Source organism: Onychostoma macrolepis, chromosome 19 (genome assembly GCF_012432095.1).
Source record: "Onychostoma macrolepis isolate SWU-2019 chromosome 19, ASM1243209v1, whole genome shotgun sequence".
NCBI classification, from domain to species: domain Eukaryota; kingdom Metazoa; phylum Chordata; class Actinopteri; order Cypriniformes; family Cyprinidae; genus Onychostoma; species Onychostoma macrolepis.
Genome location: NC_081173.1, coordinates 4,513,643 through 4,539,358, shown reverse-complemented (window position 1 = coordinate 4,539,358; position 25,716 = coordinate 4,513,643). Strand labels below are relative to the sequence as shown.

Below are 25,716 nucleotides of genomic sequence, written 5' to 3'. Positions count from 1 at the left end.
GCTTATAGGTATATTCATGTCGTTTTTTTCGTTTTTATGAAATCCTTTTTGATTTTCCTTTTTTTTTTTTTTTTTTTTTTTTTTACATTTGGGGTTTATTGTGTTTTTATCTTTTACATTTTTAATGTAGCCAACAGCACATCAGTGATGGCCAACCCGTTGATCGCAATCATCTGTTAGATCTGGGACTGTTGCTGTGAAATAATAATAAAAAAAATTGACAAATACATAGAACAATACATTATACCTAATGTTCAGTTTTTCAAGCGCCTCTCTTCTATTCTTTATTTTACGTTTAAAACATAATATTAAGATTCTTTGAAGAATAAAAGGACAGCACTTATTCATTTTCCTTTCGTTTTGAAAAAAAAACTAATTATCTTCTCTTTTATTCTAAGATAAAAGCTTATTTTACGATGATCAGTGAATTATGTTTACCAAACAAGCAAAGAAGAATTAAATATAGGCGTGTGCGATATAGACAAAAATGATATGTCGGATTTTATCCATGACGATAATCAAACTATATGTGAATGCACACGACTCAAATAAAAGTAGACAGTTCCGAATGATGTATTACTCTTACCTTTATAAGCAAAATGTATGGCATATTTTAAGCTGTTTCTACTGTAAGAAAAAAAAAAAAGCAAGTGATCCCGCTGGCGCCTCCATGTCCTGCAGAGCGGCTTCAGCTTCCACTCTCCGCACAAACTGTTGATATGCGTCGAACAGCGCACATAGGTTAAACATTTAAACAAGTACCATTGTGATATGCTTGAACTGTTTCATAGATTTTATTTTAGACTTGTCGTGATGACTTTAGAAGGCTAAATTGATCAAACATAGGCTTTTATCATCTTACTGTCTGCCGCTGGCCGCTTTGTCGTTAATGTAAAAAATAAATAAATAAAAAACCTTACATTTAACGAACAAAAAAATTCTCCAAACGTTTTTCTAAACATAATTATTTTTTCATTACTTACAAAACTGAACTGTTTTAATAACAGCTGTATAAGCTGTTTGGGGAGAAGGGGAAATATAGAGGCTAATATAGATCTCTTCTATAGTAAGTGTGTATTAAAAAACTAATTTATAAAGAATTTAAACGTATAGCTACAGGAGATTATCAGTGCTGTTTTCTGAGAGATGTTGAACCCTCAGTAAGAGATAAATCTTTTACCTTTTATCTTACAGTTGCTCCAAAGGTTAAGGAGACACATTACAGAATTATGTTTACCCTGTTAGTGATTTTATGCAGAAAATATTTAAATTTTAAGTGGACCCATGTGTTTTTTGTTATTCTTTTCCTGAAACACGAGTGCATGTTACAGCGTAATAATAAAGAAGCTATCCGAACGCCATAGACGGCCTTCCATAGTAATTTGCATTTTCAATAAAAATTCACGTATTTTCACGTATTTTCAATAAAAATTAAGGAAATAATCAAAAAGTTGTGAGGGAGGGCTTTATTGTCCCAATAAGGTGATATCCATTTAATAATTTAAATTTATAATTTACACTCAATAAGTTATTATTGCATACTGTTTTATAATGTACTACAATACTGAGGTACAGGTAATTACCACTGTTTGCAATAAAGTTTAAATAGCAGAAAATCCTGCTATCACTTAGTGCAAATAGCTGCTGCCTTTCTTATTTTAATCTGCCCTCTGTCATGGTTCTTGTTTATTTATTTATTTAGTATAATTTTGGACATTTTTCTTTTGCTTTGGCAATTCTGCATGTGAAATATTTAAGACAATAAAGTAGTTTTAAATTCAATTGACTACATACAGTATATTTTCAGTGTCTGCATCCCATTTTATGCATGGTGCCTCCAAAAAAACAAACTGATAACAGTGATCTTTTTTTAAATTATTATTTCAAAGAACAAAACAGAAAATATAATTGTATATACAAATATAGATCAAGACTATAGACTATAAACATGACACAGGAGAAAGAAAGAAAAATTGCATCTACTCATTCTGAAATTCACCTCCATCACTGATAAAACAATCAACCAAGCAGTAGCCCTCAAATTCTTTGAATGAATAAAACCCACACAGGACTCCCCTCCTGTCAGTCCTGACATACCTAGGTGTGCAGTCTTTAAATACAGTATATTACTGCACCATAGGCACTGGGTCTGTGAATACGACACCCGGCACTCCTGTCTGTATTGTGCAGAAAATGCACTCCAGTTCACGACACCTAATTTACATAATAGAACAAACAATATTAAATCATTTTGAGGAAAGGCAAAAGAGCCATAAAAGGAAAACATTTTAAATGTATTTTTAAATATTATAGGATGGTGTTAGAAAAAGAGTGTTGTTTGATTTGTCTGTAAAGTACCTAAGAGATTTAATTTATAATCAGCATTAACCAACTAAATTAAAAAAGTTTTTCAAGTCAAAATTTAGGTTGGCTTGGCTTGAGAAAGCATAGCCTGAAACAATTTGAAAGTTTTACAGTTGAGGGCAATACAGTCTATCAGGGAAAAAAAAAACAGATAGTTGAGATGAGACAGACAGAAAGATGAGAAGAGAGACAGACACTCAAATACTTTTTACAGTATTCGCTACATGTTAAGGAGTTAAAGAACTATCTGTCTAGACATATGAAGTGGGCCTCTTCTCTGAATTTCGTCTCACTGATAATGTCCCTAAAAAGTCACATGAAGGTAAATTTAAGAGGTAACACTTTACAATAAGGTGTCATTGGTTAACACTAGTTAATGTATTAATTAACATGAACTAACAATGAACAATACATTTGTTACAGTATCTATTAATTTTTGATAATGTTAGTTAATGAAAAAGATGACAAATATAAGAAACATACATACAGTGGGTACGGAAAGTATTCAGACCCCCTTACATTTTTCACTCTTTGTTATATTGCAGCCATTTGCTAAAATCATTTAAGTTCATTTTTTCCTCATTAATGTACACAGCACCCCATATTGACAGAAAAACACAGAATTGTTGACATTTTGCAGATTTATTAAAAAGAAAAACTGAAATATCACATGGTCCTAAGTATTCAGACCCTTTGCTGTGACACTCATATATTTAACTCAGGTGCTGTCCATTTCTTCTGATCATCCTTGAGATGGTTCTACACCTTCATTTGAGTCCAGCTGTGTTTGATTATTCTGATTGGACTTGATTAGGAAAGCCACACACCTGTCTATATAAGACCTTACAGCTCACAGTGCATGTCAGAGCAAATGAGAATCATGAGGTCAAAGGAACTGCCTGAAGAGCTCAGAGACAGAATTGTGGCAAGGCACAGATCTGGCCAAGGTTACAAAAACATTTCTGCTGCACTTAAGGTTCCTAAGAGCACAGTGGCCTCCATAATCCTTAAATGGAAGACGTTTGGGACGACCAGAACCCTTCCTAGAGCTGGCCGTCCGGCCAAACTGAGCTATCGGGGGAGAAGAGCCTTGGTGAGAGAGGTAAAGAAGAACCCAAAGATCACTGTGGCTGAGCTCCAGAGATGCAGTCGGGAGATGGGAGAAAGTTGTAGAAAGTCAACCATCACTGCAGCCCTCCACCAGTCGGGGCTTTATGGCAGAGTGACCTGACAGAAGCCTCTCCTCAGTGCAAGACACATGAAAGCCCGCATGGAGTTTGCTAAAAAACACCTGAAGGACTCCAAGATGGTGAGAAATAAGATTCTCTGGTCTGATGAGACCAAGATAGAACTTTTTGGCCTTAATTCTAAGCGGTATGTGTGGAGAAAACCAGGCACTGCTCATCACCTGTCCAATACAGTCCCAACAGTGAAGCATGGTGGTGGCAGCATCTGTTGGGGGTGTTTTTCAGCTGCAGGGACAGGATGACTGGTTGCAGTCGAGGGAAAGATGAATGCGGCCAAGTACAGGGATATCCTGGACGAAAACCTTCTCCAGACTGCTCAGGACCTCAGACTGGGCCGAAGGTTTACCTTCCAACAAGACAATGACCCTAAGCACACAGCTAAAATAACGAAGGAGTGGCTTCACAACAACTCTGTGACTGTTCTTGAATGGCCCAGCCAGAGCCCTGACTTAAACCCAATCGAGCATCTCTGGAGAGACTTAAAAATGGCTGTCCACCAACGTTTACCATCCAACCTGACAGAACTGGAGAGGATCTGCAAGGAGGAATGGCAGAGGATCCCCAAATCCAGGTGTGAAAAACTTGTTGCATCTTTCCCCAAAAGACTCATGTCTGTATTCGATCAAAAGGGTGCTTCTACTAAATACTGAGCAAAGGGTCTGAATACTTAGGACCCTGTGATATTACAGTTTTTCTTTTTTAATAAATCTGCAAAAATGTCAACAATTCAGTTTTTCTATCAATATGGGGTGCTGTGTGTACATTAATGAGGGGAAAAAATGATTTAAATGAACTTAAATGATTTTAGCAAATGGCTGCAATATAACCAAGAGTGAAAAATTTAAGGGGGTCTGAATACTTTCCGTACCAACTGTACATACATACATACATGCACACACACACACACATACATATATATATATATATATATATATATATATATATATGGGTTTTTGCAATGCATGCAATTCATTACTTTATTAATATAAGTATTTCTGCTCTATTTTAATACATCTTTAAAGGCTAATTTTAGGCGAAATAAGACTTTTAAAGACCATTTGCAATGACACTCTCTATGATTATGACCAAAGCATCCTTACAATTAAAAGCCAACACAAACGCACATTTTTAAGAAAACAAAAGTAAGTAAACGTTCCGGAAGTGAATGAACCATTATTGAACCTGCGTATTTACGGCAAATACATAGGTAACGTAGGTACGTGACGTCACCGCGCTACTGCACATGCGTTTTATAGACATACCAAACGTCACTTTGCGCATGCGCGGTAAACACATACGTGACGTAGGTACCTGACGTCACCGCGCTACAGTCTGCAGCGAGGAGTACTTGGGTCCAACACCTGTGTTTTATTAGGAGACACACAACAGTTCTTCTGTGGCTTTATAAGTAATATTTTCATGTACACAATTTAGCAAAATCAGACGATATAGTGTCTAATATATACCACAATATTAACTTCTTATTATTTAATTGTTGTAAATAAATATAACATTTGCAACTGGTCAGTGCTTAAAAATGCTGGGAAATCACTTCATGTAGCCCTACAAGAGTGATTACTGATAAACTGTCTGAAAAAAAGTTTTAGAGAAGAAGAAAAAAAAAAAAATCACCCACGGACTTTCAAAGCTGCTAACGACTTTCTACTTCGAGGACCTTGATAGAAATGTAGTGGAGTGAAAAGTACAATATTTGTCTTTCAAATGTAGTGAAGTTAAAGTCATAAGTTTCCAGAAAAAATAATACACTTTTTGAGTATCTGTACTTTACTTAAGTACAATACTCAAGTAAATGTACTTAGTTACTATCTGCCCCTGACGAGGCTTATTTATACAGAGAGCTGAAGCAATGAACCAAGTAATCAGTAACCAAGGCAACTAACAAGGAGATGGGTGTAGTTCAATGAGTGTCCATGACAGCAAACAAGGGAGCAGAGCAGCAGGGAAACAGGAGGGGAACAAGGAAACAATAAGGAAGGACACAGAACTAGTACAAACTAAAAGTCCTTGAACACAGACACAGGAAACACAGACAGGGAACGCGACACATGTGAAAGTTGAAAGAATAATAGTGTCGGGACAGTCAAGATGGAGTTTATTGACTCACAATTTACATTACAGACATTAAAGTTACCCTCCTCACGGAGGCCCCAACTTGAACTAACTCCTGAGAGGCAAAGTAAGCCCTTTTACATTGAAGGGTCAAACCATTCCATTAACACAGGAAACAAACAAACAAACAAACAAACAAAAATCATATACACACAAACACCTAAATAAACTCATCAATTGCATAAAGAATTCAAAATAAATTTACATCAATATTACCAAAATAAATACCAAAAATAAACAATACAATACATTTATAGATATATTAAATAAACAATAAACAAATGAAAAAGGTAAGGAAATAAAATTGATAAACTTTAAATAACTAAAGGAAAATACAAGAAAGAAAGCTCTTGGTGTCTCTTTTTCTTGACCTACTGTTAACCTTAGACAAGAAAAATAAAACCCAAAAATTGTATTTAAACTAGTGATGGGAGCTGGTCATAAGCAGGGGCGGACTGGCCATCTGGACGTTCTGGAAAAGTCCAGAACGGCCATCAGCCTGGCTGGTTCATCATCCCCAATAGTATCCAAAAGTGTCGTTGACGGCCGATAAAAGTGGGCGCTAATGCGATATGCGATCTAATTCTGCTTACAAGAAACCGAAACTGACGTGAAGGAGTGTTGCCAATTTGGAGATTTTGTCACCAAATTTAGCTACTTTCTCATTGTTGCTGCGACTTTTATTGATTTTTATTTTTTTATTTTTTTTTTGCGACAAGGAGCTATTTTAGCTATATTTCAATAAAAATACCAAATTTTGTTTTGTGTTTTTTACTTGGCCACACCCTGCCATAGGCCCGTGACCTCCCACGTTTGCTCTCAATCATGCCAATGAGTCTGTGCAGTGAACACACATAAGCATCAAGATGGCAGAGAAAAAATATGAAAAAATATGATTACATCAGGGCACCAGCTACTCAGTGCATGAACATCTTGTTTTAACCACAGACACAAATGTTATACCACAATTCATGCACAATCATGTCAACCAGATACTGAAAGTCACAGTGCATCATCGTGTCATGTGTGCTGGGATGCAGTATTTTGCACTTGTAGTAATAGTACGGTGGCCGAGAGATCTCAACGTGCTGCAACTTCAGAAAACACATGCAAATAGAAAAAGCACCAGCAAATCAAGAAAATATCTTCATCAGTTTGACAGCTGGTGCTGCAAACACTCACAACACAACCAAATAAAGAATTTAATTTGCGTTTCTTTGTTTGGTTGTGAGCATTTGCAGCACGCGTTGTCAAATTGATGAAGTTATTTTCTTAATATGCAGGTGTTTTTTCTATTTGCAGCGCGTTGAGCTCTCTCGGCCACCGTGTAATAGAGTGTGTTGACTGAAATAAGTTTGTATGAATAAAGGTTTTGTTTTTGGAGAATCATAATATCTCTTATCTGTTGTATTTGAGCAGGACAGGGATGCACTTTGGTGACACATGAAACAAATGCCCAACATTATGTGTCTTTTGTGCATTTCCATCATGTTTGATGTGCTTGCAGATCACAGGAAGAATTTACTGATTCAAATGTGTCGTGTAGAGTTACAAGTAAGCATTTCCTAATTTCACTTCAGAATTTTTTGTTATACTTCATCTTTTGTTATCTTTTTATACTGTCATCATTTGTAAAGTGTGTGTGTGTGTGTATATATATATATATATATATATATATATATATATTTACTTTCCTTTACCAAATTTACCTGTATTTACTTTCTTTTCATATTTGGTGACTTTTTGTGAAAAATGGAGACTTTTGTGGGTGGTTCTAGAGATTTTCTAAGGGAGGGGTCGTGATGGCAAGCAAAAGACGTGAAGATAAAGGTGGTTGGGAGAAGCTAAAAGGAAAAAAGCAAACAGTTACATCAGGTTACCTTTGCCCGCCTCTCTCACTATACACAGCACGTACTATTGCACTATAGTAAAATCCCAGGACACCCCTAGTCCAAGCGTCCACCGCTATTTGTCACTCCGCATTGTCTGGCATGAATATTCCACTTTAGTCTTTGCAACTTCAGGGATCTTATTGTAACACTCCAAAGAGAAAGGAAAACTTGAAATTGCATCATATGACCCCTTTAGTATTATGTAACATGTGCAGTGCAAAATAAAGTATCAGTCTTAACAATGGTCTCAGACATGTCGTATCAAAAGTGAAAGGGAAATGACAATTGTCTTGGGTAGGATACTGGGGAGCAGCGAATCACACAGTGCCACCTTTTGTGGTATATTTTTAACTGCTGTCGTTAAAAAAAAAAACAGTTAGCTGTTTGGTGTGCTGATTCAGAAAGTATACAGTACAAAGGATGCAAAATTAAATCGGTAATAGAAAATACGGAGTAGGCCTAAAGATCCGCATGCGCATTTTACTGAAGAATTATGTAGGCTGATAAATGAAAAATGCAAACAAAAAGCGAACTTTTAATTAATATTTGTGCTTAAGCCATGTCTTTCAAAACCTGTATGACCTGTTTCATATTTTGAAAATGTTGGGGTCCAAACAACAAGCAACATCTTTGTGTTTTATAAGCTCTCTTTATTAGGCTAATTATTAGCTTTTAGAAAGAAAAATAATTATTTTAATATGATTATAATATCAGTGCATGTCTTGGAAGTAAGCAATCTAGGGGGGAAATACTAAAGCCATCCTTAGATCCACTGGAACTGAATCACGTTCGTTCTACTACAGTCAGAAAAAATAATGAACTGTTGCAGTGCCAGCATCTTTTAAAGGGATAGGTCACCCAAAAATGAAAATTAATTTATTTACATAATTTATGCATACATTGCTTGCGTATGTGATACTCTCCAAAATGGCACTAAATGGCACAAAAAGTATTCTTGTAGCTTCAGAAAAAATTACGGTTGAACCCCTGATGTCATCTGGATTATTTTAACGATGTCTTTGCTACGTTTCTGGACCTTGATCGTGTAAGGATCCTTGCTGTCTATGGGAGGGTCAGAAAGCTCTCGGAATGCATCAAAAATATCTTAATTTGTGTTCCGAAGATGAATGAAGGTCTTACGGGTTTGGAACGACATGAGGGTGAGTAATTAATGACAGAATTTTTTTTTTTTTTTTTGTAAACTATCCCTTTAAGTAAAAAGCTGAATATAGGCTATAAATGAACTACACCACGGTCATATGACTTCAACATCACCATCACTGAGCTTCTGACACCTCTTCAATACTTTTTTAAATCTACAAAAAAAAAAAAAGTTTGATTTTTAAATAAATAAAAACGTTTTTTTGAAAAACATGACTTTGACTTTGAAATGATGGAACGAAAAGTTCAATAGTCATTCACAGGTTTTAGGACTCATTCCTGCAGCAGTTGTTTGACAATCATCTCATGGAGGAGTTTGTGGAGATCCATCTGGCCGGCGATGGGTCTGAAAAACAGCTCTGTCACCAGGCTTTGGGCCTCCATCTGTAGAGCGCTGGCCATAAACAGCATGTCTGTGAATGTGCGGTGATCTGTGGGGTGAGGATGGGAGAGAATCAGCATGTGCAGAGCTCTCTGTGCCTCCTCCTGCAGTCCTGCCATCACTGCTGAGCTCCTCAGTCCAGCAGCATCTGACACAACACAACACTGTCAGCATTATCACTTCCACATCTCAAACATTATATAAAGTGAAGAAAACCAGAAACCGCACTGCACATGACATGTTTATAATAGGTATAACAGATTATATACAGCAGAGTAACCAAAAGTGTAGTTCATCACATTATGAACATGGACACTGTAAACAGTGTTGCTTCATTTTGAATTGCAATGAACTTCATTTGTGAAATGTTTTGCTTGAAAGGTGTGCTGTGTTCTTTTAAGATAAACGCTACCTGATGTTTTGTCTCTAATGCAAAGACATTCAGACATTTCTGTGTGCAACACAGTGACATATGTGACCCTGGATCACAAAACCAGTCTTAAGTCGCTGGGGTATATTTGTAGCAATAGCCAAAAATACATTGTATGGGTCAAAATTATTGATTTTTATTTTATGCCAAAAATCATTAGGATATTAAGTAAAGATCATGTTCTATGAAGATATTTTGTTTTCTTACCATAAATATATCAAAACTTAATTTTTGATTAGTAATATGCATTGTTAAGAACTTCATTTGGACAACTTTAAAGGTGATTTTCTCAATATTATGATTGTTTTGCACCCTCAGATTCCAGATTTTCAAATAGTTGTATCTCAGTCAAATATTGTCCGATCCTAACAAACCATACATCAATGGGAAGCTTATTTATTCAGCTTTCAGATAATGTATAAATCTCAATTTTGAAAAATTGACACTTAAGACTGGTTTTGTGGTTCAGGGTCACATATAGCCTACTTGAATACAGTTTGTATTTGTGTGTGATGCTTTGTTCATATCAGGATTGGGGTGCATTGTAACATCAGGTTTTAACTTAAATTAGATGCAGGGATGAAATTGCTATCCAGTGGAAGTATAAGTTAGGCCTATAATTCTCTGAGTATAAATATAAAGGATTTACATGACACGAAAACATTTACATGAAAAAAAAAAATCATTTTATAACTGTTTAATATGATTTATGATAGGCTATATAATATATGAATATGATCAGGCCAATGCATATTAAAGCAATACTAACTGTTTTGATATAGGCTATAAGAACAAAATAATAGGCTATTATTAATGTGAGAAAAAAAATATATATATATAATAATAATAATCTACCAGAGGTAATTATTTGATAAATCCACAATAACGTCGGGATAGATTTCAATGTCACTTCATAAACAGAGAAGTAGTTCAAGCTGTGAGTAGCGTTTAAAAGTTAGTTTCAAGCTGAAACCAAAGTCCATTTCAAGGATATTTTGTATTTCTATAGTCTTTGGCTGAAACTGGAAAAAATGGCCATTCATGGATCATTAACAACGGTAAACCTCCGGGGAATCACGGCTGTAGAAACAAGCAAAAATTGATAATAATTGATTTGCCCATCCGCTGTGATGAGATGATGATTCCTCGAACCGTGTTCATCCGCCGCAGCAGAGCCGAAGCACGACCAAAACAATGTTCTTCCACAAGACTTATGCAGTGTATTTTTTAACCGCTTGAGGGCCACAGTTACATTGTGCAGCTAAACGAAAGTGCATTTATCATCTGAACCTTCACCTGCATGTTTAAAAATAAACTTAGCAACATTATGTCTACAGACGGGGAGGATTATAACATTGACACGACACTGAACTACTATGAATGTACGTTGAACAACTGTATTTTTGTTAACTAACATTAACAAAGATGAATAAATGCTGTATATGTTACATTGCTCATTGTTATTTTGTCTTATCTATTTGATTAACGTATGCTAACAAATGCATGCACAAAAGTTGCTTGCAGGTTGTAAAAACATCACTCTTTTTACTTAATGTTCATTTACATAAATTACATACATTAATAATAAACTAAAACGACTGATCTCATATTGAAACTTGTATGCCAAGTAATTTGTAATATTTGTAATGATGAAGTTGCAAATCACATGTAAAATATATTAACTGTATGTATATATATATATATATATATATATATATATACACAGTATAATATATATATATAAATAAATATACATTAAATACAATGAAACCATATTGGATAACATACAGTTAAAATGATAATGAACTCATGTGCTTTAGTTAGTCATAAGTGTGCTTATTTAAAATGCAACAAAATGATTATTAATGTGATTTAAAATGTACTTTAAGATAAAACTTTTCATTCAAGTTTTATTCAAGTGTGTTAAGTAGCATTAGCCATGAAAGTGAACTCTCTTTAAATACACTTAAGTGGCCTTTTATTTCATTAGTATTACATTATCTATAAGTGCAGTTTTTTAAAATACACTTTTTTTTTTTTAGATTTGAAGCAGGCAACAAGTGCACATTCAATGCAATTAAGCACACTTTTTGCCATGTTCATGCATTTATTTTTAAAACTCACCTTGACTGAACAGTATTGCACCTTTGAGACATGAATACTCTTTGAGACTCAGATCCAGACTCCAGACTTTGTTTAGGAACGTCTTGAGCTTGTGCGCTCCTGCCAGGGTGGGCGGACAGTCGTCTGATTTCTGCCGCCCGTTCATCAGTATGTTTCTAAGGATGTTGGCCGCAGGGACGGCCCTCACCTCAAAAGTGACGTGCTCCTGAGCAAGACCCAGGAGGAACAGCGGCACCCAGCGCTTCTCAACAAGGACGAGCCGGTCTCTGAGCGCCAGGGTTTGGAAGGAAGGTAAGCTCTTCATGAAGTGAATGGTTTTTATCAGGACCCCAAAAGCCACACGGCAGGTGGTCTCTGGGTTTCTCAAGCACACCAAACGCTTACAATGACAGCTGCGTGTGTCTGGATAACCGAAGTGCGCAAAGTCACATTCACGGTTTAGGATACTGAAGAGAATCCCACGAGGACGCCGGTCGCTGAAGTACTGTTTCATTTTCCTCTGATGTGAAGCTGTTGTCATTGTGACAGTCCTCCAAGCCTTATTTATAGCAGCTCATATGTGACTAATCTTCAGCCTTGACCTTTCTGACCTGGACCAGACCATTCACGTTCAAGGAAAAGGCTTCCTCCACGTGGAGACGGTAAGGTTCACGAGCTGAATCATGGTCAGCACGGGGAAAGTAGGGGTTAATGACATTTATCATGCTCAGCTGTCATTAACTCAGTCTGTACCAAGTCACCAAGGACTAATAGAGTCATATTATCTTGGCTTTGGGTTTGAGTTCAGGCCAAAAGTTCAGTATGTCGCTGCATAAAGTCTGATAATATAATCATAACAGATAAAAGTATTTTGCTTTTCTTTTTCTTGGAGGTTTATATCACTGTTTGTTATTCATTATTAGTGGCTATATTCTACTGTTTGAAAAGTTATATCAATGTTCTTAATTATTATTTCAGCGCTTATTATATGAGTCGCTAAAACCTTTTGAGAGTCTGAGATAACAGACCCAGTGATATCTTTGTTATCTTACTCAAAAGTTGCGCTCTCGGTCATTCACCTCAAATTATTGTCATAGTAATCAGCATTTGTGTTCAGAAGCAGGCAAGCCGAATAAGGAGATATTAAATTATATTCAAGCAAATAATGTCAGAATAAACACAACATCAGTAAGGGTTTTGTTAAAAAAAAAAAAAAAAAAAAGATAGAACTGTATTTGAAATAATGTTTAAAATTGTATCTAACAATATCAATTGTATATATGTGTGTGTGGGTGTATATATATATTAGTGCTGGGCAACGATTAATCGTGATTAATCGCATCCGAAATAAACGTTTTTGTTTATATAATATATCTGTGTGTACTGTGTATATTTATTATGTGTATATAAAGACACACACATACAGTATATATTTTGAAAAGATTTACATGTATTTACATGTATATATTTATTAATATAATTTATATGATATATAAATATATTTAATATATAAACATAACATATTTTTCTTAAATATATACATACATGGGTGTGTATTCATATATACATAATAAATACACACAATACACACACATATATTATGTACACAAAAACTTTTATTTTGGATGCGATTAATCACGATTAATCGTTGCCCAGCAATAATATATATATATATATATATATATATATATATACATTCAACATGCACACACACACACAAATTATTATTCTTATTAATATTCACACATCATTATGCAATTTCATGGTTAGACAATCTAAAACCATATAGTAACTCATCATCACCATCATGACTATGTTTTTAATTAAATCTTATATATACTATTTAATCCATATACAAATTAAATGTAACTGACGATCTAATAAGGGAATAATGGGAAGAAAACTGAAATATCATTTTCTCAGGAACTAAATAATTCATTTCATTATTTTATTTTAGTGCTGTCAAGTGATTAATTGCGATTAATCACATCTAAAATAAAAGTTTTTGTTGACAATGTGTGTACAGTGTATATTTATTATGTATTTAAATATACATGCATGTGTGTGTATATATATATATATATATATATATATATATATATTATACAGAGTTCACACATATTATGTAAATAATAACTTTTATTTTGGAAGCGATTAATCACGATAAATCCTTTGACAGCACTTTTTTTTCTATTTTTTTTTTTTTTATCTTGTTGGCTACAGTAGCCTATAGGCTATGATACTGATGCCCTTGTATTTGTAGTCTAGTTCTTGTGTTATTGTGTATTTATTTTATTTATTTTTTTATTTTAATTTTTTGGCAAGAGCATTTCTTAAACGTAATATAAATATAATATCCAATATATATACATATATATATATATGTCGTGTATAAGTGAATCATTCTGTCTGTCAGGGGTCTCTAGAAAGTTCTGCTCTTGCCTCGTCTGTCCGCGCTAAGACCCGCCTCACAGCTTCACAAAGCCGCCAGCTGATTGGTTAATGCGTTTGTTCTTCAAATGTGTGCGATCCGATTGGTTCTAACGAAAACGTGGGCGGTCCTTGTATCTAGGAAATAGACGAGGCATCACACCGGTGAGAGCGTGACTGTTAGCTTCACGCACCAGATTATAGTTTTTATCATCTGTTATCTGAAGTAAATAGTGAAGATGGGCGATGATGAGGAGAAATACGATGCGATGTTGCTGGCCATGGCGCAGCAGCATGAAGGAGGCGTGCAGGAGGTAACATGCCAACACATGCTAGCAGCTGAGCTAACTGATGCATGAGGACTTGCTATCATATAAAAACATATTTGTTATTAGTCAAAGAGGACTTGGCTGTTTATTAGTGTTGGCTTGGCAGGACAGCACATTAATACGCTGATATCATGTATTGTTTATATGTAGGAGTTGTATTAGGTTCTAGAGTATTATTATAATGTAGAGATACAGGGTTCTGTTATAAAAACCTGCCTTTAAGTTACCTAGACAACAATTTTTTTGCGTTTTTAAATGTGTCTGCGATGTACAAAACCCTGTTTTGTTATGCAGCTCACTAGGTTTTGCCTGTGTACCGTTACATGTATTTTTTGCTCTATGTCTGATGCTTAAGATCCAACCTATAATAATAGGCAATTCCAGTGAGACGTTAGTGATTTATTGTTGTGATATTCCATCTATCACTCATTATTATTATTGTTATTATTATTAACAGCTGGTGAACACATTCTTCAGTTTTCTAAGAAGGAAAACCGATTTCTTCACGGGAGGAGAGCCTGGAGCCCCAGAGAAGGTTTGGATTTTGATTGAATTTCCTGTCAGTTGTGTTAAATAAGATTTTATTGAAGGCGTGTCCCCTTTCTGTATATTTCAGAAATATTTGAGAATTATAAAAAAAAAAAATTAATCTTAGAGTAATAGTTCACCCAACAGTTCACATATTCTGCCATCTACATGGAAAAAATATTATTTTATAAATAAATATATTATGCGCTACTAGTAAGACATGGTTAATAAGATGCATTTCTTTGAATAATAATTAAATATTCAGTGAGGACGCATTACATTGATCAAAAGTGACAGTAAAGACATTTATAATGTTACAAAAGATTTCGATTTCATATAAATGCTGTTCTTTTACACTTTTTTTCATCAAAGAATCCTGAAAAAAAAAAAAATCACTGTTTCCACAAAAATATAAAGCAGCAAAACGTTTTTCAAAACTGATTATAATCAGAAATGTTTCTTGAGCAGTAAATCAGTATATCAGAATGGTTTCTGAAGGATCATGTGACACTGAAGACTGGAGTCATGATGCTGAAAATTCAGCTTTGATCACAGCAATAAATTACATTTTAAAATACATTATCGTAGAAAACTAATTGTATTAAATTCAGGGTTCAGCCCATTTCGCCTTGTGGTTTCTTAGCTGCCACTGGCTATGCATTAAAGGCCTTGAAATATGGCATACTGCCCCAATGAAAGCCAAACTTAAACACTTTTTTTATAGACCCTTGAACTTATAGCCCATTTCATGTCATGGTTTCTCCACCACCACAGACGATGTGTTAAATTGGACATTAGGCTTTGATATAAGAGGTACTACCGTAGGAAAAGCTAAATTTTGACCAGGTATACAGTGAGGAAAATAAGTATTTGAACACCCTGCTATTTTGCAAGTTCTCCCACTTAGAAATCATGGAGGGGTCTGAAATTGTCATCGTAGGTGCATGTCCACTGTGAGAGACATAATCTAAAAAAAAATCCAGAAATCACAATGTATGATTTTTAACTATTTATTTGTATGATACAGCTGCAAATAAGTATTTGAACACCTGAGAAAATCAATGTTAATATTTGGTACAGTAGCCTTTGTTTGCAACTACAGAGGTCAAACGTTTCCTGTAGTTTTTCACCAGGTTTGCACACACTGCAGGAGGGATTTTGGCCCACTCCTCCACACAGATCTTCTCTAGATCAGTCAGGTTTCTGGCCTGTCGCTGAGAAACACGGAGTTTGAGCTCCCTCAAAGATTCTCTATTGGGTTTAGGTCTGGAGACTGGCTAGGCCACGCCAGAACCTTGATATGCTTCTTACAGAGCCACTCCTTGGTTATCCTGGCTGTGTGCTTGGTCATTGTCATGTTGGAAGACCCAGCCTCGACCCATCTTCAATGCTCTAACTGAGGGAAGGAGGTTGTTCCCCAAAATCTCGCAATACATGGCCCCGGTCATCCTCTCCTTAATACAGTGCAGTCGCCCTGTCCCATGTGCAGAAAAACACCCCAAAGCATGATGCTACCACCCCATGCTTCACAGTAGGGATGGTGTTCTTGGGATGGTACTCATCATTCTTCTTCCTCCAAACACGTTTAGTGGAATTATGACCAAAAGTTCTATTTTGGTCTCATCTGACCACATGACTTTCTCCCATGACTCCTCTGGATCATCCAAATGGTCATTGGCAAACTTAAGTCGGGCTGGACATGTGCTGGTTTAAGCAGGGGAACCTTCCGTGCCATGCATGATTTCAAACCATGGCGTCTTAGTGTATTACCAACAGTAACCTTGGAAGCGGTGGTCCCAGCTCTTTTCAGGTCATTGACCAGCTCCTCCCGTGTAGTTCTGGGCTGATTTCTCACCTTTCTTAGGATCATTGAGACCCCACGAGGTGAGATCTTGCATGGAGCCCCAGTCCGAGGGAGATTGACAGTCATGTTTAGCTTCTTCCATTTTCTAATGATTGCTCCAACAGTGGACCTTTTTCACCAAGCTGCTTGGCAATTTCCCGTAGCCCTTTCCAGCCTTGTGGAGGTGTACAATTTTGTCTCTAGTGTCTTTGGACAGCTCTTTGGTCTTGGCCATGTTAGTAGTTGGATTCTTACTGATTGTATGGGGTGGACAGGTGTCTTTATGCAGCTAACAACCTCAAACCGGTGCATCTAATTTAGGATAATAAATGGAGTGGAGGTGGACATTTTAAAGGCAGACTAACAGGTCTTTGAGGGTCAGAATTCTAGCTGATAGACATGTGTTCAAATACTTATTTGCAGCTGTATCATACAAATAAATAGTTAAAAAATCATACATTGTGATTTCTGGATTTTTTTTTTTAGATTATGTCTCTCACAGTGGACATGCACCTACGATGGCAATTTCAGACCCCTCCATGATTTCTAAGTGGGAGAACTTGCAAAATAGCAGGGTGTTCAAATACTTATTTTCCTCACTGTATCACTGTATCAATTCATGTGCATCCATGCTATCATTTTATTCATAGTAATGAATAGATGACAGTGATGCACAGAGGAAATAGGTTATATAAAACTAGAAATTGTAATGCGTAAGCATACAAAACATTTCCATGCACATGTCAATAGTTTCTCGAGGGCACAAAAAAGTTTCTTGTGTGCATGTAAAAGTCTGCATTTTTATTTATTTTAGGGACTCTGTGTGTTGTCACTTTGAGAAAATCAATATAAAAAATAAAAAAAACCCTGAGAAAATGTACAAATTACTGTACTATATACCAAATATAAAGGTGAAAATAATGCTCTATGAACCATTTATGTTAAATATGGTCTGAAAATCTACCGAGAGGTTTGGAAATTTGAGTCTGGAAAAGTATGGAATTTTGAAATGGAAAATGTATAGGAACCCTGTCAATTGTAATATTATTAAATGAAGCATTGGTGAACATAAGAAAATCCAGCGTAAAACGTGCCAAATCATTTTTTTTTTAATCTTGCAGACTACAAACTGTTCAGTCATAGTGTATATAAATCATTCAGTCCTTGCAGACCTGTGTGTTATAAAATTAGCTCTTTTCCACAGAATTAAAGTCAACTGTGATTCAGGCTATCAAGCTCCATAAAAGTCAAAAGATGCTGCATAACAGTAGTCCATACAACTCTGTAGGTTTTTTAAAGCCACGATAAATTTTAAAAACGGTTTAAAAAAAACAATTTTGTCATTTAATTTAAATTGATTTTTATTTAATGATTGATCTATGTTCCCTTTTTTGTCCTATAGCTGGTTAAAGAGGTGTTTGCTCATCACAATCAGCTTGCCCTCAAAGTCCAGAAAGAGAAGCAGTCCAGACAAGAGAAGGAGAAGAAGGAGAAGGCTGACCGAGCTGCTAAACTGAAGGAGGAGGAGAAAAAGAAGCAGGACACAGAGGAGCCCAGAATCAAAGAACTCACAGATGAGGAGGCCGACAGACTCCAAGCACAATTAAACCAAGTGAGAGCACATGTAAACCTTTAACATTCATAAAATTGATTTCTTCCCTGTTTATGTATTACCTTATAAAACCAAATATGCACAAACCAAATGTTATTACACCTCAAAGGCATAGTTCACCCAAAAATGAATCATTCACTCAACCCTCATGTCTTTCCAAACCCATAGGGAAACACAAATTAAGATATTTTTGATGAAACCTTAGTCTACTGGGTTTGGAACAACATGAAGGTTAGCCAACAGTGACACAGTTGTCATTTTTTTGGTAAACTGTCCCTTTAAAATCATGTAAGCATCAAATGTGATTCATCTGTAACTTTCGCTATTTCTCAGACAAAAGTAGAAAAGAAAAATGCCGAAGTACCTGAGAAAACAGATGGCGATGCATCAGAAAAAGAAAAAAAAAAAGGGGTAAGTGGGGTTTATTTCATTATTAAATATACCAGTGAAAAGCTCTAGATAAATGACAAATGCTCTCTGATGTGTGTGTCTCAGTCGGACTCCGAAGGAGAGGAAGATGAAAAGGACAAAGACAAGATAAAGCCCAATGCTGGAAACGGAGCAGACCTTTCAAACTACCGCTGGACTCAGACGCTGTCTGAAATGGACGTGAGTCTTATTTTTTCTTTATGCTCCAGTTGAACAGAGAGTCAGTCACTTAGACTGTACAAAGGCAAAAGACCGTAACTTTGATTTTGGTCCAAAATGAGTTATTGATATTTTTGGGACATTCAAGACATGCTTTATCATGTGCATATGTATCTTGAGTCAATTTCTTTGTTTTTCCGAGAAAATAAAATAATAATATTTGTTTAACTGTATGCCACATTTAAATTACGGTGTAGACAAACGAATTAGATCGCGATCTACCAAACAGCCCCATATAACAAAGCACTGTAAAGACTAGATACCTTGGCAGCAATACGTAATTGTGAATAACCTTTAAAGATTTTTTTTTCCCTTTTTATAATGCAGATTATTCACCAGGTTGTCACGTCTAGTTGGACGTGTGTGGACTCGAATGCCGTAGCATGTAGCATGATCGATCATTAAATCAGTAGCCTACTAACAGTTCGCAATTAAATCCATATCCTACCTTTTCTTGTAACCTTTCTCTTGTTTGGTGGGTGTGTCAGAAATGTCAGCCCAATCAGCAGCGACATGAATATAAACCACGCGGTATTAAAGAGACAGCTCGCACAATGGGTCCAAGTCGTTTACAAAAGTGTCCGCTGCAGCTCGGTATACGCAACAATTGAAGATATTAGAAGACATGTTTGTCGTAAGAGTTTTATAGTAACAATATAGCATATCAACATGATGTAGTCGTTTATATTTTTAGCTTCATTGCAAGGCAAGTTATACCAAATATAGGCAAATATATCAAATTTCATACACTGATGCACATACTGCTATATACAGTGGGAATTTGTAAGTAAATGTAATTAACATCAAAATAAATTCACAAGAGCAAATATATAGTTTGTACATGTTTATTTACATTAAAGGCAAAATAACTGTATAGATCTGGAACTTCTTTAAGTCTGTCTAAATATCATGTAGTATTTGCAATGGCTTCTGGTCCATATCCTTTCTGGTGTAGACACTGATTAATGTAACCTAAAAATACTATACATATTTATATATTTTGCTATTGTATTGTGGAGAATATGAAACGACATATACATACATACATGCATACATATACATACATACATACATACATACATACATACATACATACATACATATATATATATATATATATATATATATATATATATATATATATATATATATATATATATATATATGCAAAATACTTTGTCAAATTGCAATAAAATTTAATCTACGTAATTATTTACATAGCAAATGTGGAACAGAAGCTGCATCACGACATGGCACTTACGTTTATTTACACAGACTGATTAATGCTGCTCAGAGGTGCCATACATTTGTTTACACAACAGTTGCATAATGTAAATGGCCTATATAAATTAAAAACAGGAACTCATTACAGGGTAGGGCTGCAATATTATGACAAAAATCATTATCATTACTTAATATTGTAGTAATGATTGTTAATGTAGATGAATAGAATACATAAAGTTTTTGTGTCACTTCTTGTTCTGAACTTCTGCTTCAGCTTATTAATGTGATGACATAAATGTTCGTTGTATAATGTGCCCTGACAAATACATATTAAACAAGAGATGACTCAGATTTATGGCTTTGTTCCTGTTCTATCGGGATTACGTTGTCGTGTTGAGTTTAATATGCTTCAACCGGACTGAGAATTGTTTAATGTATTCTTGTAAAAATGTGCATCTGGTCATAAATGTCATTTTGAAGTAATTTATCATGATGTGGTGATTCGAGGGAAGTGACTGAGTAAATTGAGATAATACGCTCAAATGTAACTGTTACCGGAGATCAAAGACTATTTTAAAAAGGGACTTTGCTGGAGATGGAGGATAGAAACCATCCAGTGCTATGTTAAGCGCATTATCTCACGAGTCAGCGGTCTGAGTGGCCATACAAGTTAAAAACAAGTAAAATGTGATTTCTTTATAGATAATTATTTAACAACAACTTGGAAAACAGAAAAGGTAAGATGCATTATTTGAGAAAAGGGTGTACTGATATAATAGGCGCAGACCTGTACCAGAACTAACTTTACCCTGTGCTGACGTAATTTCAGATTTTTGTGAAAAGGCTAATTGGCCATTACAATCATAAACTCATAAAACAGCAGATTTCTGCAATCATTTCATTTTCACATTTCACTAATTGTGACAACCGTAATAGATCTAGCTGAAATGTGCAGGGGCATTTTTTTCTGTCCTTTCCTTGAATTTGGGGGCATTTTGTTCATTTTGGTGGCAGTTTTGCCCCAAGCCCCTGTTAGTTTCCAACCATGGTCTACACTGCCGGCATTTTTACTGTTGTAGCTTATCCATGTTGTGTGCATAAAACAGATGCTGAAACAGTCAAAACTTATCATCAGAGAAGCGCCCTCCAGAGAATTGTTTTGCCGAAATTTCATTGCATCACTATTTATAATGATACACACAAATCACGCATGTTTCTGCCGGGGGGTGCCCACTCTCCATAACAGACATATGAAATGAACGAAGATCAACATCATAAATAACAAGTCTGATTTGACGCTTGCGTTTCTCAAGATTACTAGCTGAGTTTTGGAACAGAAGGCCACTCTAAAGAGGCATTTTTGCGTATTACAACCCTCGGGGACCTGATGTGAGATCCACCAATCAGAGAGGTTCCCAAATCGCGCTCTCTTTTTTTTTGGATCGTTTAAAGTTAATGAAGAATATCTTGTGTTTTTTCTGTGGTGCTCGGCGTCGATGCACATGGTAACACTTTACCCAAAATCAAAAGGGAAAAATATTTTTTTGCATAAAGACATTGTCACATTAATAAATTATTTAATGGAAGCTGAGGAAAAATGGTCATGAAAACAATGTCACAATATAAAAACATGACTATCTGATCTGTGACCCCTCGCAGCTGGTCGTGCCGTTCGATGTGAGCTTCCGTCTGAAGGGGAAGGATGTGGTGGTGGACATACAGCGGCGCTCCCTGAAGGTGGGGCTGAAGGGTCATCCACCTGTGATCGACGGACAGCTGTACAATGAGGTGAAGGTGGAGGAGAGCTCCTGGCTCATAGAGGATGGGAAAGTGGTCACCGTCCATTTTGAGAAGGTATGGATGAGAACGTGCATAGATGGAGCTCATTTGAGACTGTGATTTGCTCAGATGACTAATGATACACGGTTACTCCAGATAAACAAAATGGAGTGGTGGAGCAGGTTAGTGACCACAGACCCTGAAATCAACACCAAGAAAATCTGCCCAGAGAACTCCAAGGTAAGAGCTACCTATCACCCAGTCAGTGTTTTCAAAACAGTTGATTTCAAACCGCTTGTTCAATCTTGATGAAACTTGAGGATTTTTGCGTAGACTAATTCATATTTGATTATTACAAGACAAGGTGATTAATCGCACTCTTGCATCTCGTGCCGTGTTTTAAATTGAACGTGCTCAGCTGTCGGATCTGGACGGTGAGACGCGCAGTATGGTGGAGAAGATGATGTATGATCAGAGGCAGAAGTCCATGGGGCTGCCCACCTCTGAAGAGCAGAAGAAAGAGGACATCCTGAAGAAGTAAGAACACAGTCATGTGGTGCGACCGGAAAAATAGAGAGAATACCTGACTGTCTCTTAAAATATTAGATAGGTTTTTATAACAAGACAAGGTTAGTTCAGGTTGTGAAATATCGTATTATTAATTAATAATATTTGTTTAAAAAAAGGATTTTACTTTGGAAAAAAAATATATATTATGCACTACCAGTAAGGTATTAGTCAGTAAAATATATTTCTTACAGTTACTTTAAATTGTAATATTATTTTGCAATATGACTGATTTTGTTGTATTCAAATAAATCAATAAATGCAGTCTTGGTGAGCAGCAGAGACGTCTTTCAAAAACATTTAAAAAAAAAAATCATAATGGCCCCAAAGTTGTGAACAGTAGTGTATGTAAATCCATTCAGTCTGTGTAGACCCGTATGTTTTAATTGGAAGTAGGGCTGAACGATTTTGGAAAATAATCTAGTTGCTATTTATTTTTTTATTTTTTTAACCAATATTGCGATTTAATATGCAATTAATTCTTAAAACTCTATGTTCTGTATTATTCAACAAAGACAAGCAATAAATCATTGTATAGTGTGACCAACACAATATTAGATAGATTAAACATAAATGTTCTTTTCTGAAGGCGAGGCCTGTATGTTACGATGAAATTAAGTGACGCATGAATTGATATGAATGACCTTTTTATTTGACTACAATCACAGTATATTGACTGATTTGTTGAACTTCCAGCCTTGTAAGCATGTAATAATTATGACAACATAAAGCACTGACAAATAAGCCTGGTGTAAACATTAATATGAAAGTCAGTAACAAATCCCACAAACTAAAGTAGATTGCAGAAATATAAAAACAAATCTGTTGCTTTACCACACTCAGTATTTAGGTAATTCAAAGTCACTGTAGTAAACATATAGCCTATGTAAACGTGTGGATTGCACTTTTTAAACACTGTCTGTTAACTTTGGACAGATTTTAAATAAATAAGAATATATATATATATATATATATATATATACGTTACCTTATTATATATATTATCTTAAGGTCGAAGTCTTCAGTAATGAAATGCACCGTAACACTGTTACTCTGCGTGTAGCGTTCCAGGGTTGCCAGGTTTTCACAACAAAACTAGCCCAATCGCGTAAGATTCGCACTCCAGGGGCTAAATATCACGATTTTGGAGGCAAACCGTGGACTTGGCAACACTGTAGCGCGCCAACTTGATGCTTCCTCTGAAGACTGCTTGTTAGATGTGTTCGACTTGAAGCAGCGCTGCTTAGACCAATCCGTTTTTTCATATCGCGATATTATCGCAATTGCAATGAATCGTTCCTGAAACCCTAATCTTCTGAATTCACTGATGTTCTTCCTTGTGTTTGATGTGTTGCAGGTTCATGTCTCAGCATCCAGAGATGGACTTCTCCAAAGCCAAGTTCAGCTGAGAGCCGCGTCAATCACCGTAACGTGATCTGAATCTCATCTTCTGCTCAGTTAGAGGAGTTTGTTTTCAGTTATATGACTGTTTGTCTAACAGTTTCACCGTTGTCATGATTGAAGTGTTATAATACACCATGTCTTGTTTTTTTTTGTTGTTGTTTTTAAATAAATCATTTCAAACCCTGTCTGTTTGTGTCACTAATATGTTGGCAGTCGCTGGTTAGAGTGCCACACTTTGTCCAGTATTACCCTGCTGTAAGATTATTATGTTTAAAGATAATGTAATTACTTTCTGATTGGTGAATTTTAGATTTGACTGAAAATTCTTGATAGCTTAATAGCATAATTTTGATAATCCTGATGAATTAATAAATTTAGCAGGCGTTTTATACAAGTTGACCAGTTAAGCAAGGAGGGTTGGGGGCAAATTTAACAATTTAAATTTCTTAAATTGCACACTAAAATGATTAGTCAAGCTCTCTCTGTCCATATGAAATGCAAACATTCACATTTAATTTAAAATAATTTTAAATTATTAATAATTAAATTTATTTTAAATTTGAAAAAAAAAAAAAAACTTTTTTGCGGAGTGATTTTTTTAAAAAGCATTTTTGAGTTAAGTATTTTTCTGCTATTTTAAGATTTGATGAATTTGAACGTTTAAACATTTTAACGTTTAATTTTTTTTGAAAACTGATGGATTATCTAAATGAAAACATTATGTCAGGGAGCTGTCTAATTCATCTCAAGCAACACAAGAGGGCAGTGTTGGCAAATGATTATTGAGACGTTGCTTTTACATGCAGTTTCTGTGAAAGCTGAAAATTGTTATTCTTCTCCCGGTCATCAGGTGGCGCCATTGAACACGTGTTTTAACCCACCTTACACATTTCAAAATAAATGAATGTCTCTGTCAAACAGTGTATTTTAAATGTAATTATTTATTTGATAACAGTGGTGACTAACACTAAAGTAGCACAGTTTTACTGTAGTAACAATGGTAGAATTACATAGGTTTTTAAAAAGGTTTCATGTAGGCTACATTTTTCTCCTAAGATGCTCTTTTGAACCGCAGGTGTAAAAAATAATAGATTAAGCCAGTAGGCAGATATTAATGCAAATGTAACCATCTTTTTAATAGACCACAAAGAAGAAGAGCATTATTATCCAGACCAACAGTCTTTGTATTTGGGAGCACTTTGGCCCCAGCAAGAGCAAATCACCAATCTGAACATTTTAACATGAAAAACTACATTTTTTTTTTTAATCAATTCACATTTGTGACCTTATACAGAATTATTCATTAGAATAATTTATCTATTCATATTGATTGTTCTTTAGAAAAGCCAGATTTTGTTTTTAAGTGTGTCGAATCTAGGCTACTACTGTTCAAAAGTTTTAGCTGAAATAAAGCTTTGTACACAACTGTTATTAAATGTTTTTGACCATCAAATCAGCATATTAGAATTATTTCAGAAGGATCATGTGACACTGAAGACTGGAGTAATGATGCTGAAAATTCAGCTTTGATCACAGAAATGAATTACATTTAAACATTTATTGTGGCATCCCAAAGAGGCACAAAATTACTTTCACAGACTTTTACATTAAATGTTCCCTCGTGGTGGAATGACCTGCACAAC

At 35.4% G+C, this 25,716-nt stretch overlaps 2 protein-coding genes across 2 annotated transcripts; one reads left to right on the top strand and one right to left on the bottom strand.

Annotated features, from left to right (window-relative positions):
- Positions 1-7,933: 7,933 nt before the first annotated feature.
- Positions 7,934-12,365, bottom strand: nr0b2b (nuclear receptor subfamily 0, group B, member 2b). The gene is made up of 2 exons (XM_058754209.1): positions 11,731-12,365; positions 7,934-9,324 (listed from the first exon to the last, which is right to left on the bottom strand). Exons 1-2 carry the CDS (start codon positions 12,248-12,250, stop codon positions 9,068-9,070), a joined length of 777 nt encoding a protein of 258 aa, XP_058610192.1. The 5' UTR covers positions 12,251-12,365; the 3' UTR covers positions 7,934-9,067.
- A 1,888-nt stretch (positions 12,366-14,253) lies between these two features.
- Positions 14,254-24,258, top strand: nudc (nudC nuclear distribution protein). Its single transcript, XM_058752464.1, has 9 exons — positions 14,254-14,453; positions 14,926-15,003; positions 18,242-18,451; positions 18,785-18,862; positions 18,947-19,060; positions 21,983-22,177; positions 22,259-22,342; positions 22,521-22,639; positions 24,027-24,258. The coding sequence occupies exons 1-9, from the start codon at positions 14,379-14,381 to the stop codon at positions 24,076-24,078; spliced, it is 1,005 nt and encodes a 334-aa protein (XP_058608447.1). The 5' UTR covers positions 14,254-14,378; the 3' UTR covers positions 24,079-24,258.
- Positions 24,259-25,716: the final 1,458 nt, after the last annotated feature.

Excerpts from the sequence above, each read along its gene's own strand:
- nr0b2b (XM_058754209.1), bottom strand. The coding sequence starts at position 12,250 with ATGACAACAGCTTCACATCAGAGGAAAATGAAACAGTACTTCAGCGAC. Across the intron at positions 9,325-11,730 it reads TGCAATACTGTTCAGTCAAG|ATGCTGCTGGACTGAGGAGC; the intron begins GTGAGTTTTAAA and ends GTGTTGTGTCAG.
- nudc (XM_058752464.1), top strand. The coding sequence starts at position 14,379 with ATGGGCGATGATGAGGAGAAATACGATGCGATGTTGCTGGCCATGGCG. Across the intron at positions 15,004-18,241 it reads AGCCTGGAGCCCCAGAGAAG|CTGGTTAAAGAGGTGTTTGC; the intron begins GTTTGGATTTTG and ends TTTGTCCTATAG. Across the intron at positions 19,061-21,982 it reads AGACGCTGTCTGAAATGGAC|CTGGTCGTGCCGTTCGATGT; the intron begins GTGAGTCTTATT and ends GACCCCTCGCAG.